Below are 12,688 nucleotides of genomic sequence, written 5' to 3'. Positions count from 1 at the left end.
TGTGTTCCCAAGCACCTGTGCCTGAGTAACATCTTAATTGCCCCCACTGAAACAAGCTCACCATCAGGAGAATTTTTCCACAGCCATATCCAACTCTATCTATTCCCTCTGTTAATTCTCACACTAGTCCTGGGGCTAGGGAGTTGGCAAATATGACGAAGCACCGTGCATCAGCATGGAGGAGTCAAGAAAATGCTACTCTTGAGTCTGTCTTTTTCCACATAAGGATAGAAGAGAAGCCCTGAAATCACTACTTCACAGAGTTTTCTGATACTGAATGATTCCCAAGGTTCCTGTGAACATTAATTAAGATGTTCTTGAAAGAAGGTTGGAGATTTTAGGTAAGAAACATTACTCTATGTGAGTGTGTGTGCCTGTGGGGTCTGGTGTCTATGCATAAGAGTAAGGAAAGAAAAGTGGGGGGAAAAAAGAAATGCAGATAGAATCATTAATATTCATAAATATATTTTGCATAAACATAATGTCATAAGTACACAATATGCTGCATTCCAGGGCGAACCTTCAGTGACAGACAACACAGCTAAGAGATATCAACAAAGAGGATATTGTGGACCTAAGCCAGAAGGAGGTAACCAATCAATGTGTTTCTGTCTCTCCCTCTCCCTTCCACTCTCTCTCTCTAAAAAATCAATGCAAAAAAATATCCTTGGTGAGGATTAAAATGATAATAATAAAAAGAGGAGATTGTGAAATGACAGGCATTAGTTTTATTTGGAATAGAAGAAAAGGCAGTTTTTGCTTTCTGGTACCCCTTTACTAGCAATATACAAAGAAGAGGGATTTTCTCAGGCTTATTTCCTGGAGACAGAGCTCCTCAAACTGAAGTCGACAAAAGTATTTCTTATGCTAAAGTTAAAACAAGTGAGAAATGAAGTCAGACCTTCAAAAAAAGTTAAAGAATGATACAATGAGCACCTACCTACCCTTTCTTAGATTTTTCCAAAAAATAAAAATTTTATAGCAATGACTTTCTTTCCTATGTCTTTCTGTGCCTTCATGTTTACATCCTTTCTTTCCAGCCAAACTTACCACTTCTAAGCAACTTTTATATTCAAGTGGTCCCCTAAAGCTAGAGCTCCCGTTCTCTCCATACCTGTGTGCCCTGAACATAAAGGTCACCTTCTCCATGCAGGTTCCTCTGAGCCTCTTAGGGAGAAATCATCCCCCTCTCACACACAGCTCGTCTGTCTTCAGATGGTTCCCACCACTTCCATATTACTATTAGATTTCAATTCTTTTCCCGCTGGTTTTAGATTAAATTCCTTTTTCTCAAATAACCTAGAACTCTGCCAATTCTCCATCAATACTTACTAAATTATTAGATGGATTGAAAATAGCAGAAAGATGGCACAGAAGCTGGTGGATATCATCTGAACTACCAAGGGCAGGTTGTGAACTTGGGACCTATTTCTTTCTAACAAGGAGGTCTGACTTGGGGTCTGAGGTACCTTCTACCGTTCTGTGTAAACCGGAGTCTGTTATTTACATGGGGTCCCTGTGAGAGGCTTTCATAACTAGTTTGGGCCCTGACTGGTTTGGCTCAGTGGATAGAACTTCGCCCCAAGGACTGAAGGGTCCCAGTTCGATTCATTCTGGTTGAGGGAACGTACCTCGGTTGCAGGTTGCATTCCTTGCCCTGGTGGAGGTGGCCCTGGCAGGGGCGTGTGTGGGAGGCAACCAATTGATGTGTCCCTCTCACATCAATGTTTCTCTCTCTCTGTCTCTCCCACCGCCTTCCACTCTCTCTAAAAATCAATGGGAAAAAAATATCCTCTGGTGAGGATTGACAGCAACATAACTAGTTTGGACTTCCTTCATCTCTCTAGCAACAATACTGAGTTGGCGTTTTCTGGCGATCATTTCCTCTCTCTTTGAACTAGTCGGGATTGACCACTCAGTTACCATTTAGTTCAACACACTCCGTTTATTGAAGAGTCTCTAGTGTTAAAGGTCACTCAACATAGCACTCATCAGAACAGATCACCAACCCTGTACGCTGAGACTTTGCATGTGTTAATTCACCTAATCCTCACAACTTCACTTCATAGATGAAGTGGAGACTCAATGAAGTCTCTCACTCATCCAAATCAGTGACAAAACCAGGACTTAAACCCAAATGGCTCTCATTGCCGCGACCATGCTCCGATTTCTCTGGTCTGCAATGATGTGGCATAAGAAGCCAAACCAAGCAAGCACTCCCCTTACTTTCACTCCCTGTCACCACCTGCTGGGCCACTCCTACTGCCACCTAAGGAAAAATACCTCCTATTTTCCTCAAGACAGAATGTTCTGCTGAAGTTGTTTTAGAATACATGTTCTGGGAAATATACACCTTGGCTAAAAGATTGTCAGTATGGTTAAAGAATCTGTGTGTCTGTGAGAGTCCTTTCTTTAAGGTAACACACATAGAATCACACTTACTATGGATTAGGCAATGCTCTAAGTACTGTACTGATGATTTACATCGGTCAATTCATCTAATAATCACAAAATTCACATGAGGGAGATGCTATTGTTTCCAAATACTACACAGAGACAGGCCAAGGGGTGGAGTAACTTGCCCATGTTTGCATAACCAGTACCTGTGCAACTAAGATTTAAATAGACTGTGTGATGCTCGAGATGCTCTGATACCTCTTGGTAGTGTTTTTTGTTTTAGTTTTCCATAGTGAATAGACTGTGGACAAAATTGCATACAAATGAAAGAAAATTTGAAAGGAAGGTGACCTAGATGAAAAGAAATATCTCCATCTGAGTTGAAAAGCACACCCCAAAAGTGGGAGAGAAGTGACTTTTACCAATCTTCTGTTTCTGATTATAAAAAGGGGGAGATAAACTGTAAAGAAACAAATTAAGGTCCATTTTAAGGATTCACAAGAAGAAGGAAAGGAATTCAAAAAACAAGATTATATGGTAAATACACTTTTAACATTTTAAGAAACTGCCCAACTGTTTTCAAAAGAGGTCGTAACACTTTTCATTCTCACCAGAGTTCTAATTTCTTTACATTTTTGCTTGCTCTTGAAATATCTATTTTTTTTTATTTTAGCAACTCTAATAGGTGTGCAGTATTGTCTCACTGTGTTTTTAATTTAAATTTCCCTGGTGATAAATGATGGTGTACATCCTTTCATGTGCTTATCTGCTATCCCTACATCTTCTTGAAGAAGTGTCTGAACAAATCATTTCTCTCTTTTTTTTTAATTGTGTTGTTTGTTTCCTTATTATTGAATTTTAAGAGTGACAGCCATTCCACTCCTAGGCACTTACCCAAGAAAAAATGAAAACACATGTTCACACAATGCACTGTGCATGAATACTCATAGCAGCTTTATGTGTAATAGCTAAAAAGAAGAAAAAAATCCAAATGTTCATCAACAAGTAAGTAAATAAGCAAACTGTGGTATATGCATACAATAAAAAGGCATGAAATACGGGTACACACAAAAACATGTTGGAATTTTATGTGTGAAAGAAGCCAAGTAAAAAGAAATTACATATTGTGATATTCCATTTCTTGAACATTCTAGAAAATACAAACTAATAGGCAGTGACAGGAAGCAGATCAGTGGTTTCCTGAAGAAGGGGGGGACAGAGGGCACAGATTACAAAGGACACTTCTGGGTGATCAATATATTAACTGTCTTAAATATAGTGATGGTGTCATGGTTATATGCTTAAACCATATTAAATCCTATCCAAGTGTGTATTTCAAATACCTGAGTCTATTGTATGTCAATGACAGCTCAATTTTTTAAAAAGTACTTTTTTAAGAAATACATTTGAACAAGGAACAGAAGAAAAGCTCTGAGTTATACTTTTATTTCTATAGCTGAAGTTTGGGTACCTAAAGTCTTTAAAGCAGCGGTTCTCAACCTGTGGGTCGCAACCCCTTTGGGGGTCGAACGACCCTTTCACAGGGGTCGCCTAAGACATCCTGCTTATCAGATACTTACATTACAATTCATAACAGTAGCAAAATTACAGTTATGAAGTAGCAATGAAAATAATTTTATGGTTGGGGGTCACCACAACATGAGGAACTGTATTAAAGGGTCGCGGCATTAGGAAGGTTGAGAACCACTGCTTTAAAGTAAAAGTAGAAGCAAAGAAGTACCCTTGTGGAAGAATAGAGCAACAGAAAATAATTATATGGTTTTCAATTTTTTCTAACTGTTCATAAAATTAAATTTGTGATTTAAAAAAGGGGAGGCCTGGCCGGTGTCGCTCAGAGGTTGAGCGTCAACCTATGAACCAGGAAATCGTGGTTCGATTCCCTGTCAGGGCACATGCCGGGATTGCAGGCTTGATCCCCCAGTTGGGGGTGTGCAGGAGGCAGCCGATCACTGATTCTCTCTCATCATTGCTCTCTGTCTCTCTCCCTCTCCCTTGCCCTCTGAAAAGAATACAAATATATTTTTAATTAGATGAATAAAGGAAGGCGTGTTTCTGCAGAACTCAGTCCAAAGAGAACCATTTTGCAGGTAGAGGTTCTTAAACTATTTATATGGAGCGCCCAGTCTGGGGGGGGGGAAATCCTCCTGTGGAATTCGAAGGACCCCAGTCACACCAAAAAGGCACTTGCCTTAACCACACACCAATCTGACTCCATTTTTATATCCTTTGTGTCACAATAGTCATTTTCTGAATATTTCACATCCACCTGTTTATCTTGGATACTTAGAACTTGTATACTTAAAACATTGTTTTTATGTATTTTCTAAAATATTATCGTTTACAGAGTAAAGAATAATTAAATACATGCTTGTGCAATAAGATATCATTTTGGGCACATTGGCAATAACCTCAGGACAGCTATTCATGTGGTGATAACACCTCACTGGTTTGCAGACCTAACACCTGCCTCTATAAACCTGAATCTATTAAGGGAGAGTAAACTCTTTCTGAAATAACACTTTTCATTTTTTCCAAGCTACATGAGGAAGAGAAAACATGACTCAATGGAGTTGGGAAATGGCACCAGGGTGAAAGAATTTATATTTCTGGGACTTACTCAGTCCCAAGACCTGAGTTTGGTCTTATTTCTTTTTCTGTGTCTTGTGTACATATCAACTCTGCTGGGAAACTTCCTCATCATGGTCACCGTGACCTGTGAGTCTCGCCTCCACACCCCCATGTACTTCCTGCTCCGCAATCTAGCCATCCTTGATATCTGCTTCTCCTCCATCACTGCTCCGAAGGTCCTAGTAGACCTTCTGTCGAAGATAAAGACCATATCCTATGCAAGCTGCATGACACAGATGTTTTTCTTCCACCTCCTCGGTGGGGCGGACGTCTTCTCTCTCTCTGTGATGGCCTTTGATCGCTACATAGCCATCTCCAAGCCCCTGCACTATATGACCATCATGAGGAGGGGGCGCTGCACTGCCCTCATTGCAGCCTCCTGGGCGGGGGGCTTTGTCCACTCCATCGTCCAGATTTCCCTGTTGCTCCCGCTCCCCTTCTGTGGACCCAATGTTCTTGACACTTTCTATTGCGATGTGTCCCAGGTCCTCAACCTCGCCTGCACAGACACCTTTGCACTTGAGCTTCTGATGATTTCCAACAATGGCTTAGTCGCTACCCTGTGGTTCTTCTTCCTCCTGGTATCCTACACAGTCATCCTAATGATGCTGAGGTCTCAGGCAGGGGAGGGCAGGAGGAAAGCCATCTCCACCTGTACAGCCCACATCACTGTGGTGACTGTGCATTTTGTGCCCTGCATCTATGTCTACGCCCGGCCCTTCACTGCCCTCCCCACAGATAAGGCCATTGCTGTCACCTTCACTGTTATCTCCCCTCTGCTGAACCCCTTGATCTATACTCTGAGGAATGAGGAAATGAAGTCAGCCATGAGGAGGCTGAAGAGAAGACTCATGCTTTCTGTGATGGAATAGAGTAAGCATCTCCAACCTCTTCTTCACCAAAGCCTCCTTTCATGATTTTTCCCATAGAGTCATACTTCTGTACTCAAATATATTGTCAATAAACCAACTACAGTTACTAGGTAACATTTTATTTTCCTGTTTAAGTAATAGGTTACTAATAACCCACACTTCTGGTAAGCATGAAATAACTAGTATTATAGTATTAAGCTAATTGATATATTTCCACTCAAGGACAATTATATGGCAGTGAAGAAATTAATTGAATCCAACCCCTTTTTCAAGAGCTTAAGCCTAGGGATAGAGTGATTTGCTCAAGAGCGTGTATAAATTCAATTGCAGTGATGTCTTCAGCTACTCAATCTATTGCTCTTACACCATGTGAATGTAATTTATTACACTACTAGATCTGTCTATGCCAAATCCTGTCCTAGAAAGATCTCATGATCAGTGCCTCTGAAATACACTTACATGGGTGTATATAGCTTATCACAGATTAAGACATTTTCTCCGTTGCCCTAACTGGTTTGGCTCAGTGGCTAGAGCGTTGGCCTGCAGACTGAGGGTTTTAGGTTCTATTCTGGTCTAGGGCACATGCCTGGGTTGCGGGCTCGATCCCCGGTAAGGGGTGTGTAGAAGGCAGCTGATCAATGTTTCTCTCTCATCATTGATGTTTCTATCGCTCTCTCCTTCTCCCTTCTTCTCTAAAATCAATAAAAATATATATTTTTTTAAAAAGAAATTTTCTCCGTTTAGTTAAACTCCATATGGTCTTGTGACCTAAAAGGTACATAATGGTTGTCCTCCTGCATTCTCACCAGGAATGAAAAAGCTTGAGAAGGTTTCCTATAATGGCCTAACAGAATGTATCTTATGCAGTACTAGACATGTCAGATTCACAGTCTCGTGGAATGCTTAGACAAAGGCAGAACCTCAGGATCCTACACCAAGAGCAATCCATTCTCACTATGCAAGAACCGATTTCTCCAGTTGCTGCCTCACCAGGGCCAACCTCAGGTGGGCTTCACTATTGAGCATCTACACATTCTTCTCACCAGAGAGAGAGGGGACATGTTAAGGAAGATAAAACTCTAGCCAGTCTATCTTCCAATCTGCTGGTGTTTGTGAAGAGGCAGTCTAGGCTAGCACTTTCAACTGGGGAAGCATGATACAAGTAAAGTAAAAAGGAAAGCATTCTAGCTGAAAGCTCTGGGATCTGAGTCAAACAGACCTGGGTCCAGATCCTACCTCTGCCATCCACCAGCTGTGAGCAAAGTATTGTATCTCTTCACAGGTCATAGTTCACCTATATAAAGGTACTTATAATATTCATCTCATGGAGTTATTGTGAAGATTAAAATGAGATTGATACATGTGATACATACGATGCCTGGCAGATGATAAATGCTCAGTTAAAGACTAGTATCATTATTAATATCATCCTTATTGCACTGTTACACTCTTCTCCTACATGGCCTATAGTCCTCATTATTTAAAAAACAAACAAACAACATGATGGGTCCCTGGCTGGTTTGGTTCAGTGGGTAAAGTATCGGCCTACAAGGGCACATGCCCAGGTTGCGGGCTCAATCCCCAGTAGGGGGCATACAGGAAGCAGCCAATTAGTGATTTTCTCTCATCATTGATGTTTCTATCTCTCTCTCCCTCTCCCTTCTTCTCTGAAATCAATAAAAAATATATTTAAAAAACCTGATGGGGATAGAAAGCATGGGAATGTATATTGAATTCAAAGCATCTACCATCTTAAAATGTCTAGCTTTCTGTCATTAAAACATGACAATACATTTGCTTGCTATTTATACAGCTTAGAGAGTTGCTCTAAAGCTGATGAGATAGAACATTGGAAAGATTCATATCTAAGAATTTAATGGGTCCAAGATAAATCCTGGCTATGAGAGTAGAAAAAAGAGAGCAGACCAAGACGTCAGACCTAGGAGACAGAAAAGAGCTCAAGGAGAGTTAGTCAGAGAATAGTGAAATGCTGAAGACAAACTTAACCGATGTCCCTCCTGGGATCTGGACTGGCCCCATAAGCATTCATAAACTAACTGGCTCAGTTGTTCGCCATTCCCTGTCTCCTGATCTATTAATTCTAACTTTTTACAATATTAACTTACTTCCCCTAATATGCAAAATCTAAGAATAATTCTTATTTTTCATTATTCATAGGTCAGGTAGCTCTGGTCTCAAGAGTCCCCAGGCTTCTCTTTTTGAAATTGCCTATGAAAAATGCATAACACAGACCACTTTATAGTCCATTCCATGAAATGTGTCCTTTCCATTCCTTCCTATCTCTTGTGACTCACTCAAATCAGATTTTTGTTGCTATGTCAGAATTGGGTGGCACCAAAGATGCATGGGGTCTGAATCACTGTACCCCAGAAGCATAATCCCTGTCACAGCACTGTCCCTGAGACTTCCTAAAACCCTATGTAAACACACAACATAACCTGATTCAATAATTCAGGGGAAGGGGAAAGCAATTGCATTGGATTACAACATGTATCATTTATCTGGATGGACATAAAATCACAAGCTGGGCTGCATTCCTCCCCACTGAAATCAGTTTTTGTCAGATGATTAGAGCGCCATCCCCATACACCAAGGTTGCAGGTTTGATCCCTGGTCAGGGCACATACTACAAGAATCAACCAATGAATGCATAAATAAGTGGAACAACAAATTGATCTCTCTCTCTCTCTCTCTCTCTCTCTCTCTCTCTCTCTCTCTCTCTCTCTAAGAAAAAAGTCAATAAATACAAATAAAAAAAAGAAATCAGTTTTTGTTATTTCTCAAGCTTTGCTGCCAAGAGCCAGAGAAAAGTCAACACATTCTGGGCACACACATGGCTTTTAAACTGCCTTTTCCTGCCTTGCTTCCTGAATCAAACATGTTAGCAGTAAACATTTCTGGCTGCCCATGAACCCAATAACATAATTCTGAAGAAATTAAATTGATGAACATCAAGATCTGTCACTACGCTACCTCTAAGTGAGCTGTGGATCTCAGAGATGTAGACTAACATAATTGCATGGGGCAATGTACCCATCACATGAACTGAAATTGCACATATAAATCTACACTGCCCAGGCTCTGAGAGCTGCCCTGACGGCCGCCACAGAGCTTTGATTTTCCCATTGCTGCCTTTTATTGAAGTTTCGTTTCTCAGCAGGTTGCAGCCAACCCTCAGTGAATCCAATGTGGGTGCCCAGGGCATCACCACACTCTGAGCAGTACTGCGCCAGGTCAGAGTTTTCAAGCTGCAGATCCTGAAACTCTAAGGGGTGTGATGCCATTAGTAGGTCTGAACATGCATTTTTTTTTTAATGAAATAGAATAGTCTAGGGTAGAATAGCAAAATCACAGAATTAATCAGATATATTTTTGTGAGGAGAAATACTGCATCCTTGGTGTGGTTTAACATAACCCTTTCCTCCTAAGCAAGGGGATAATGTACTACTGCCTCATGTCCTTCGTCTAAATAAACAGATATGTTCTCTACATGTACACGTGAGATGGGGCAGAGAGGAGATGAGGGGGAGAAAGAGGAGGAGGAGGACTCATGACATTTTAATGACTCCCACAGAAACACCACTGAGTTGGCCAATCAACTTCCACATTCACATCCAACAATATTCTACGTGCTAATTCCTTCATTGGGCTTCTCAGATTGGCCAAAAATATAATATACTTGTTGGTGTGCAGCAGAATTTTAATAATAGTTTATGGGTGCTATGAGATGGAAAGGCTGAACATCGCTGACCTGGAGATTTAATAAAAATACAAAGTTCCAGGAGCCATTTCCAGTAGATTCAATAGTTCTCTTATGGATACCAGGAATCTACACTTCTAACCAGAACCCCCAGTGAGTCTGATGTAGGTGCCCTGGGCATCCCCACACCCTGAGCAGCACTGCTCCAGGTCAGTGTTTTCAAGCTGCAGATCCTGAAACTCTAAGGGGTGTGATGCCATTAGTAGGTCTGAACATGCATTTTCTTTAATGAAGTAGAATAGTCTAGGGTAGAATAGAAAAATCACAGAATTAATCGGATATATTTTTAAAAATTGTTCCTTGAAACCTTTATTTCAGGCATACGTAGAGTGGTCTTGATGTAAATAAAGTGCATTTATTAGCGTGTGTTTCAGTGGAAAAGGTTTGAAAGTCACTGGGCTAGGACGTCCTCTCTTGTTACCATGCCCTCAGTCCCCTTAAATATGCAGCAGCATACCTCATACTCTGCTCCAGCCCCTGTGCTAGATCCGGCCAACGTCAACATTCAGGGGATGTGTAACAGCCACGAAAAGGAGCCAAGTCCTGGATCCTGAAGGTCAGCGGGCCTCTATGATTAAACCAGGCGATTCATCAAGTCTAAGAATGTAGGGGAGGAGGAGGCCCCCAAGGACTTCAGCACCATCAGAACCAACCTCCTGGGCCTGAGAAATCACACCATAAAGCCCTGTTTCTTTCAGAAACAAGTGCAGTTGTTTCCAGTTCTACTGATATTGAGGCTGAAGGCCAGAAAGTATGATAGACACTGTATCCAAACTGTCCTGGACCGGCCCCAGATGTTCTTTCAAGATGATAATAGGAAAGGGGGAAAAGTCTTTTTAATTTAAATTAGGTATGAGGGCCGTGGGCTTGGAGTCAATCCACAAAGGAGGGAGGTGGCTTTTGGGATATCCCTCAGCGCAGCGGTAGCAGCAGCATTTAAAAAAATAGCCCAAGCACGGTTTAGGGGGGAGCAGGCGGAGGGCCCAGCACCCCCACCTGGGTTTGCTCACCGGCTCGTACCCCTGGGCCACTCAGACTCCTACCTTCCCGCCCAGGCTGGGAGACAGGCGTCCTGTGTTCAAGTGTTGGCTGGAACAAACAGTAAGTTTGCTTAGCAGCCTTCCGTTTTCTCCGACGGGCGCTTTAAGCGGAGTTGGGGTCCCCTTAGGGACGCGGCTCTGGGCTGCTGGAAGCGAAGTTCGCGTTACTGTTTGCTCTGGTCTCTCTGGGCCAGGGTCGACGGGCGCAGTGGAGAGGAGCGCTCGGGGGAGCCAGGCTAGAGTTCGGTCAAGGAGAAAACCTTTGTCAGAGAGAGATCGTGTAAAACATGCGGGGCTGTTTGAACTCTACCACGAGCATGTAATTTTTCAAGAAGTCTTTTTTAATTGCGGTATCAGTGGACTTGGAGTTCATCAACCAAGGAGGGGGGTAGCCGTCGGGATATCCAGCTAAATGGTGGCACCTCGCAAGGTTTAGAAGAGAGCAGGAGGAGGGCCCAGGGATGCCGCCCTGACACCTGCAGGCAATGGCGCCTGCACCTCCCGAGAGTGGCCACACGGGGGCAGCCTTGTCCGCCGGTCTACGGAGGCGCGCAGGCAAACGGAGATGGCGTGGTGTGACAAAGCGTGGAACACGGGACGAAACCGCATCGTCTCCTGCTTCCCTCTTCCCGGAGCAAAAAAGCAATATCAGGCCGACAGAAGGACACCCTACCCTAAGGTTTAGCAAAAAGTGGCTCCACTGGGGCTCGAACCCAGGACCTTCTGCGTGTAAAGCAGACGTGCTAACCGCTACACTATGGAACCGCACGTGGGGCACTTGCTCGCCAAGATGGGATAACTCCACACAAAGACCTTTTTCTTTCCGATGTGGAATGAGGCTGAAATGTGTTTTCAGGCGATCTTTGAAAAAAGAAACATCCAAAAGAGTTTCAGACTCTCAAGCACAGCTCCGACCCACGCTTCTCCTTGGCAACACAGACGACACGATTTCTTGGAGAAAAAAAAATCGTACCCTGGCCCGCCAGCGAGCAATCCCCGGTAGACAGACACCGCTCCTGCCATGATGTAAGCATCGCAGGAAACCCTTGGGTTGCTAGGCTCTGTGGCGCAATGGATAGCGCATTGGACTTCTAGACAGGTTAGAGGCATTCAAAGGTTGTGGGTTCGAGTCCCACCAGAGTCGCTTTTGTTTTGATACGGGGGAGGGAAACTAGGAGTAAAAAGAGAAAAAAAAAAAAAACAGAAAGAAACCTTACTCATTTACTAGTAAAATCTCTAATCCGACTCGCCCACCATGAAAAGAGAAGAAACTGGTTCCAGTGCTTTTGTTAGGTCCTCATTGGTGAAGGTGTGAGAAATCCCAGTACTCAGTCTTCTTGATTACTTTCATGTGGCTCCAGAATTTCCGTTGACTGAAGATGAAGAAAATAGCAGGATGTGATAAAGTTAATGAGATATTTTTCCCTCTGTACAGTCTTGCTCTTTTACATCAGGAATAAAAATTTTAAATTGTCCTGCAACTTTTCAGCACAGATTATCAATCAATAAGAATAAGCTAAGTAGATCTTTGGGTGGCCTAGTGAATAGTGCCTTGTTGTCAAGGTTTAGTGGGTTTTGTGTCTTTTTGGGTTCAAACCCCATCTCTGCTAGAAGCTCTTCTGCTTTTTCCAAGCAGAAACAGAATTTTTTTCCCCAAACTCCCAAAGATTTAACCATGGTGAACTGTTTGCGTGTCTGGTGAGCAATCCTAGGTTTTTCTCCAGGTGACAGTAGCCAAGACAGTTAAGTGACAATGATATTCCAATCTGAAAGTTAGTGACTTTTTGCCAGACATGGTTTGAAAAATAGAAAATGATCTGCGTGAAACTATACTACATTGTGGGGGAAGCACACTGTGCAGTAAAAACATTCACTCTTTGAAATTAGTTCTTTCTTAAGATCCTGCTATGTGCCAAGTACTGTTCTAAATCCTGGGATTGTGGGAATGC

General features: G+C 42.5%; 1 protein-coding gene and 2 non-coding genes across 3 annotated transcripts; 2 read left to right on the top strand and 1 right to left on the bottom strand.

The window, feature by feature from the left end:
* Nucleotides 1-4,982: 4,982 nt before the first annotated feature.
* Nucleotides 4,983-5,918, top strand: LOC103292674 (olfactory receptor 4D11). The gene has a single exon (XM_008148911.2). It carries the CDS (start codon nt 4,983-4,985, stop codon nt 5,916-5,918), a length of 936 nt encoding a protein of 311 aa, XP_008147133.2.
* A 5,513-nt stretch (nt 5,919-11,431) lies between these two features.
* TRNAV-UAC (transfer RNA valine (anticodon UAC)) lies at nt 11,432-11,504 on the bottom strand. Its single transcript has one exon. It is a non-coding gene; the product is annotated as a tRNA-Val (tRNA).
* Nucleotides 11,505-11,796: 292 nt separating this feature from the next.
* TRNAR-UCU (transfer RNA arginine (anticodon UCU)) lies at nt 11,797-11,883 on the top strand. Its single transcript is given in 2 exon segments — nt 11,797-11,833; nt 11,848-11,883. It is a non-coding gene; the product is annotated as a tRNA-Arg (tRNA).
* Nucleotides 11,884-12,688: the final 805 nt, after the last annotated feature.

Source organism: Eptesicus fuscus, chromosome 13 (assembly GCF_027574615.1).
Source record: "Eptesicus fuscus isolate TK198812 chromosome 13, DD_ASM_mEF_20220401, whole genome shotgun sequence".
In the NCBI taxonomy this organism is placed as follows: Eukaryota; Metazoa; Chordata; class Mammalia; order Chiroptera; family Vespertilionidae; genus Eptesicus; species Eptesicus fuscus.
The sequence above is the reverse complement of the archived record's forward strand: the minus strand, read 5'-3'. Positions and strand labels throughout refer to the sequence as shown.

Bases quoted from the DNA above. Each gene is read 5' to 3' on its own strand.
- LOC103292674 (XM_008148911.2), top strand. From the start codon at position 4,983: ATGGAGTTGGGAAATGGCACCAGGGTGAAAGAATTTATATTTCTGGGA.